A 7,403-nucleotide genomic window follows, 5' to 3' on the forward strand; every position below is an offset into this window, starting at 1 on the left:
TGTACGTGTACTACAAGATTTGTAGTTATGGCGTAACCCGTACATTTAGTGATTACTATTTTCTTTACACCCACAGGAACCATATTTATGAATATATGAGAGGGAAAATCATGAAGAAAATATCTGAGTTCTGGAAATTATTCCTATATTTACGAAGAGCCAGAACTGATGACAAACAGCAATAAGAAGCAGGACAATATAGTAGGAGGCAGAGAATCTCTTACATGAAGACACATCAAGAACAATCCAGTGGTTTCAAGAGGCTGAGAACCCCCATATGATCTGAATAAAATAAAGTTATAACTTTAACATTGGCACAACCAAATAACACCCATCGGCTAATAACAACCATGCTGGGTTGTTAGTTCATCGTAAGTGCTATTTTGGCTTTTCCATGGAAACCACAGAAAAAGAGAAAACCTTTAATGGAAACGCGAATGTGGCAAGAGTGTTCATCAACCATCACAACTAAGAGTCCACGTGCAAACAGAGAAGAAAAACCTAACATGTGTAGTGCTTGGAAGAAGGGTTTTTAACTCTCATTAATGGTGCATTTTTATCAGCAAACCACACGATCAAAAAACATTCAGTTCCAATGAATGCAAAAAAAAGAATTCTATTGAGTAATCGGTTCAACAGGGGGATTAAAAGACTCATACAGGAGATAAAGAAAAGACATGCAGTGAATGTTGAACGAGCTTTACCCACTCATCACACAATGCGCCATCACCAACCAACACAGAAAAAATAATTCACCTGTAATGAAAATGGAAAAGCTTTTGTAACTCATCAAATCAAAATAGCCATCACCGAACACATACATGAGAAAAACTATACGAGAGAGTTTTATTCATTAGTTAAGCTAAAAACCTTTCAGTGAACACACATAGGAGACAAGCCATACACATGCAGTGAATTTGGAAAGACAACCTAAAGATCTTTGAGCAAACAGACAACGGGAAACTCCAGACACATATAGTGAATACAGAAATAGGGTTGATGAGATTGCACACCTAAAGTGACATCATAGAATTCGTGCAGCACAAAGCCTATAGCCTTGCAGTGAATGTGGAAAGAGCTTAACTGAGTCAGTAACTCTTAAGAGCCATCAGTGAACAAACACAGGGAAACACCGTTTATATGCAGTGAATGTGGACAGAGATTTACTCATTCATCAGGCTTGAAGAGCCGCCAGTGAACACACATACAATAGAAAAACTACATACACGCCGTGAAAGCGATAAGAGCTTTGCTCGCTAATCATCATTAAAATCCCACCAACGAATACACATGGATGAGAAACGATACAGTTGCAGTGAATGTGGAAAGAGCTTTATTTACTCATCGCACCTAAGGGCCCATCAGCTAATTCATACAGGAGAAAGACCACACACCTGCACTGAATGTGGAAAGAGATTTATTTACTCATCACACCTAAAGACCCATCAATTAATGCATACAGGAGTAAAACCATTCACCTGCACTGAATGTGGAAAGAGCTTTTACCAGTCAATTACCTTAAAATACCACCAAAGAATACACACTGGTGAAAAACCGTATAGTTGTACCGAATGTGCCAGGAGCTTTATTAACTCATTTATTCTAAAGTTACATCAACGAACACATACAGGTGAAAAACCATACGCATGCAGTGAATGTGGAAAGTGCTTTACTCGATCAGCAAACCTAAAGACCCATCAGCGAACACATACAGGAGAAAAACCATACGCATGCATTGAATGTGCAAAGAGCTTTGCTTCCTCATCAAACTTAAATTTCCACAAACGAACACACTCGGGAGAAAAACCATTCAGCTGCAGTGAATGTGGTAAGAGCTTTAATCTATCAACACCCTTAAAATACCACCAACGAATGCACACTGGTGAAAAACTGCACAGTTGCAGTGAATGTGGCAGGAACTTTAATAAAGCATCCAATCTAAAACTACATTGGCGAACACACACAGGGGAAAAACCATACACATGCAGTGAATGTGGAAAGAGCTTTGCTTCCTCATCAAACTTAAATTTCCACCAACGAGCACACTCCGGAGACAAACCCTACAGCTGCAGTGAATGTGGTAAGAGCTTTAATCAGTCCACATCCTTAAAATACCACCAACGACTGCACACGGATGAAAAATTGTACAGTTGCAGTGAATGTGGCAGGAATTTTAATAAGGCCTCCAATCTAAAGCTACATTGGCGAACACACACAGGGGAAAGACCATACAGATGCAGCGAATGTGGAAAGAGCTTTCATCACTCAGGAAACCTAAAGACCCATCAGCGAACACATACAAAAGAAAAACCACACAGAAGTGGTGAACGAGCTTTAGTCAACCAGCACATCTAAAGATCAATCAGAGAAAACACAGGGGAAAACCATACACCAGCAGTGAATATGGGAAGAGCTCTATTGAATCAGTGAAGCTAAATGCAAACTATAGACGAACCATAACTTACAGTGAATTGGGCAAAATCTTTACCGACTCATCAAAATTAAAGTTCCAACAGTGACCACATAGGAATCAAACTGTGCCCTTGCAGTAAATATGAAAGGAGCTTTGTTTGTCTCAGTGCAGCTTAAGGGGCATAAGTGAAAACATGCAGGAGAAAAACAAAAACCTGCATTGAATGTCAAAAGACTTGTAGCCCTCATCACAACTAAAATGCCATTAGCAAAATCAAGCATGCAGGGTGAAGGGAGAGTAAAACCTGTAGGGTAAGTTTCAGTCATTCCTCCCTCTGATCTGCAAAGCCTCACAGATAGTAATCTAGCAAGGACGTCTCTGATTTATTATCCGCTGAGTCCATTAGCAAACACACTAAGGAGACAAACACGCTGTTGCAGTGGATGCGGGAAGAGCTTCTGTGAATTTGTTAACCGTATTGGCCATCAGCGAGTACACACAGGGGAAAGCACATACACATGGAACATATATGGAGTGAGTTGCAGTTTGTCATCAATATTAAATTGCCATCAGGAAATCAAAAATGTAAAACAAAATTTCAGATGTAATAAGTGTGGGATACTTTTTATTTAGTTCTTAGCACTCCTAGACATAATAGTAGGGAAGAAACTACAAAAACAGGCCATCTTTGTACAGATCCCAGTGAATGCTGTTTTGGAGACGGGAAAATCATGAAATGATTCATGGTTATACCACAAGAAGTTGGCAAATAAGGAATAAAACAATAAATATATTTAGTTATTCCTATACTGTGCTACATTTGGTCAATAAAACAGTTAACCAAATGCCCCAAGACCAGGATAAAGCCACGTTGTCCAAGAAAACAAACGCATGGACGGTGCTCCCGACATATAAAAAGCTAAAGCCCCAACCATACCTTCTAGAACACTTCGCAAACCGAATGAAACAGCGATTAATTCTACTGAGACTGGGAGTGTATCCTACTAAAGATTTAACTCCTAAATGGAAACGCACCTGGCTTTCAACGGACTGTCGCCGTCGCGGACATGGAGATGAATCAGTGCTCCACCTACACTGTATTTGCCCGGCACTACTATCCGAACGGAAAAAACAGCTGTGGCCGTTGTTGAAAAAAAGAGCAGATAAGGACATGCAGATCCGCAGTAATAAAATGTTTAGGAGGAACAACAGTGCAATTGGCATGTAAATCACTAAAGCTTTTAAGACTAGCTGCAAAAGCGCTAGAAAGGAAAGACACAGAACTTGATTCAGAAAATGCTTAGACATTCACTTTATAGCAAATATAAGTAAAAGAATCAGATTCCTCAAGCCAGATCAACTCCATAAGACTAAAAGGCACTAACTGTACTATTTTCCTTTGCTTTCCTTTGTTTTAATAATCAAAATGTTTCAAACGTAAATTTTACTAACTAACTAGTGTTTATACATGAATTTTAAATCACAAGTGTTTACGTGTTTTTAGCGGTTAATCCGCTCTTTGTATGATTTAAACCAAATCAAATAAAGTATTTACTTACTTACTATACTGTGCTACCCTGCTTATACATCCCTAGAAGGGAGACCTGTATATGTTCCCTTATCACCTCTGGAAAGATGTTATATTTGCCCACAGTAGTACTAAAAACAGAACTTACAGCCCACTTGAGAGTTTAGAGATGTAGCCCATGAACCATGTACTTACCATGTTGTGTCATGCCGAACTGCAAAGAGGAACCTTTGAAGTCAATCACCAGTGAAGACACATAGGCTAGAGATGAGGTTGTTACAGATTTAGAATCTGTTCTAGAAATGCCTACTGCTTCTTCGGTAGTTACTCCTTGGGTGTTCTAAGAGCATACTGTTCACTGCTTATCCAAAGCATGGTTTTCTGAATGCCCGCACTGACCTCACCTGGTCCTTGGTGACGTATGATGTGCATACTTTGCTTGTTCTAGAGAGGCGCGGTCAGTAAAGACCATTTCTTCCCTGCAGGGTTACAGTGGCACTGTCTGCTTGAGTTAGTACCTCCAAGACTTTGAATGAGTTCTAAGAAAATGGAAAGACAGTGCTGAATTCTTAACAAAATCTAAATAATTAACAACCAAGGACAACTGTACTTAATGTAAGAGGAGCTATAGAGCGCCAAGATGCTCCATGGAGTGGTAGTAGCGCTATATAAATGTGCCTTTACATTACATACACATAGGCTGCCACTAATCTGTCCACTATTTCAAATTGACATTATACACACCTTAAGGTTCTTGTCTTTTGCCTGTCATTGCATCTCCACAAGGCGTTCAGCTCCAGGCAACTACAAGTACTCTGGCGTCTCCAGGCCCTAAGTTATTGCGCCCTCAAACTCTGGTCCCAAAAGCACCAGACCTCAGAGGAACTGTCGAGGCTGCAGGATGCTTCTGCACCTGGCCCCTTTCTGCTCTCATACTTCTGTCCTCCAGCTGAAGTGAAAGAAGCTTTGCCCCCTCAACATTTCCCATACCCCAGTGAAGCAACCACTGCTCATAAAAAATGTACATACGTTTTACAAGTAGCTCAAAGCAGGTGGTAAATGTGTGAAAAATTGAATTGTTGGTGGGGGAGTGAAACCCTACTCAAGCAATAGTCACAATCCTTGGCAGGTTGAAACACAAAAAGCTGCTAAATTAATCAATGCTTAACCCGCTGATAGCTTGGCGCAATAATAGTTGGGCGTAAGTTGGAGGCAGTGTGTACAGTATTTATGCAGCCCAAAAACAGTAATGACTTAAAACCACAACACAAGAAAAATCAACACTAATTTAGGAAAATAGAGTGGCATTTAATAAATTATTTGATACAAAAATGGCAAAAAACGAATCACTGGAAATGGAGATAGGATGGTTTAAAGTTTTAGATAAAGGTAGTGCCAAAAGGCTCAAAGCGCCAACTGAGGGTATCTGGTTACGTTGGACAGGGACAAAGCCACAATTTCAGGCCAACCGCAATGGAGCACAGGTCGGAGACCGGAACAAGTTTGGCCCGCTGTGGATTGTACCTTATGGAACAATCTTGGTTCTTGGTGCGCAATCTGCTTTGCGAGACTTTGTATCGTCTGGTGTTGGTTCCAATGAAGCTGTGCCCCAGGCTTTGTGGAGCTTTCAATCTCTTTGTGTCAGTTCTGATGAGCTGTGTGGCAAGGCTTCACACCATTCAACATCCATTCCGATGAGGCTGGCAGCTATGTGTTGACGCATTGTGGACTGTCAGTTTCGATGGAGCTTGTAGTTGTGCAGCAAGGTTTTGTTGGCTTTTGCGGCAGATTTGATGGGACCTTCAGTTGGGCGAGAAGGAGCCCTCAGTGATGCCAGCCAATGGACCACGACCTGTGGAGGCACAACTTGGAAATGAAAAACTCATTCCAGTAGAGGCCAGCAGGGCTCAGGCAGGTCCAGTGCTGCAGGTCAGCTGGGCAGTTGCTGGGAGGCCTCTGGAACATGTGTCCCTGTAGTTCAGAACAGAGGATCAGTCAGCTGACCCTCGGAGTCATTGAGCCAGGGATGAAGGGACCAAATAATAATGTGTGAGAGTAAGTGATATATAATTCAAGACACTACAAATGTAAACAACATATGGGTTGTGTAACAACAGGTACTTCCCATTCCAAGATGGTGGTCCAATAAACCATAGAATACTCGTTGCACAAATTAATGGAGCACGTTCACAACATGATGCATGCTCGAGTAAGAAAAAGATAGATATAATATCAGGATATTTGTGACAACATTACAGTAAACATGCAGTAAAGTGTTCCGCTACTGGGAGCATCACCAAAACTTGTCCTGTTCCAAAATGGCGGCCATATAGATAACTCCATCAGAGTTTATCCAGATGATGTAAAAGTACATCATGGGTATAGATCGATCAATATTGAGACCATTAAAGAGGGTGACAACATAATTTTAATAAATGGGACTTCGCCACATTGATAGGAAATGACGAATATCAAAGCGGCTTTCCGTTCTCTCTCTCTTTCCCCGTACCGCAAATACATACGGACATAAATACTCAAACCGAATAAATGGCTTCAGCGCGTTGACGCTTTCATGCTGTGACAATAGTAAAGATAAAATGCTGTCTCCACGTAATACAAAACACACTACAAGATGGCGACCAGGTTGCTTTGAATAACCGCCGAGCCCACAATACTAAACAAACACAGGTGTGACTGATTGGCCAATTAAGGAAAGTATAAACACGAGGGAAAGAGAGGTAGTAATTCACTTCGGACAAGCTCGGGGAGGAGGAGGACGCCGTGTAGTTCAGCTACCAGTCACAAGTAAGTAAGGGGCGTGGGTTTGATTAGAAGCAATACCTTAGAACTAAATATATATAAAGTCAAGATGAGTAAAAACTATATTCTATTTCTCTACTTAGAGTGGACAGCTAATGTTTTTTAAAAAAAGCTCCAAAAAGATGACCCATGACCTCGTGATGTAATGGAAATAAAGGATTAGATACCAAGCAATTTATTTTTCCATAAAGGTAAGAACACCAAGAAACATACCTAGTTTCACAGCAAACAAATCCTAGCAATAGAATTAAAAATATAATATTATTCCCCAGACAAAGTGGTTGATGAAAAAGCGGAAGGTAGCTCCCAGAGGCGTCCCCCCAACCTTAGAAAATAACAAGAAAAGGAGGACCGGTAAGCCCTGATAAATACCCCACTTTGCAACTAATATGTAGGTCAGTGAATGTTTAGGATAGTGTAACAAATCTAGAAGTAATATGTCATAACTGGTAGAAAAAAAGAAAAAAGTAGTAACCACTATAAATAAGCAGTGCATAAGGAAACCAACTATATAACAAAAATGTATTCCTTTAACAGGATTGAAGTTGGTCCCTTTTTTACTTAACCGAGTGGAGTTTCAACAAAACACATATACAAGGTAAATAAATACATAACTGTCAATTATTATGCGAATAAATGTAA

The 7,403-nt window shown here is 40.4% G+C and overlaps 1 protein-coding gene across 1 annotated transcript; it reads left to right on the plus strand.

Annotated features, from left to right (window-relative positions):
- Window positions 1–237: 237 nt before the first annotated feature.
- LOC144772254 (uncharacterized) lies at window positions 238–3,088 on the plus strand. Its single transcript, XM_078656477.1, has one exon. It carries the CDS (start codon window positions 1,291–1,293, stop codon window positions 2,353–2,355), a length of 1,065 nt encoding a protein of 354 aa, XP_078512603.1. The 5' UTR covers window positions 238–1,290; the 3' UTR covers window positions 2,356–3,088.
- Window positions 3,089–7,403: the final 4,315 nt, after the last annotated feature.

Source organism: Lissotriton helveticus, chromosome 8, assembly GCF_964261635.1.
Source record: "Lissotriton helveticus chromosome 8, aLisHel1.1, whole genome shotgun sequence".
NCBI classification, from domain to species: domain Eukaryota; kingdom Metazoa; phylum Chordata; class Amphibia; order Caudata; family Salamandridae; genus Lissotriton; species Lissotriton helveticus.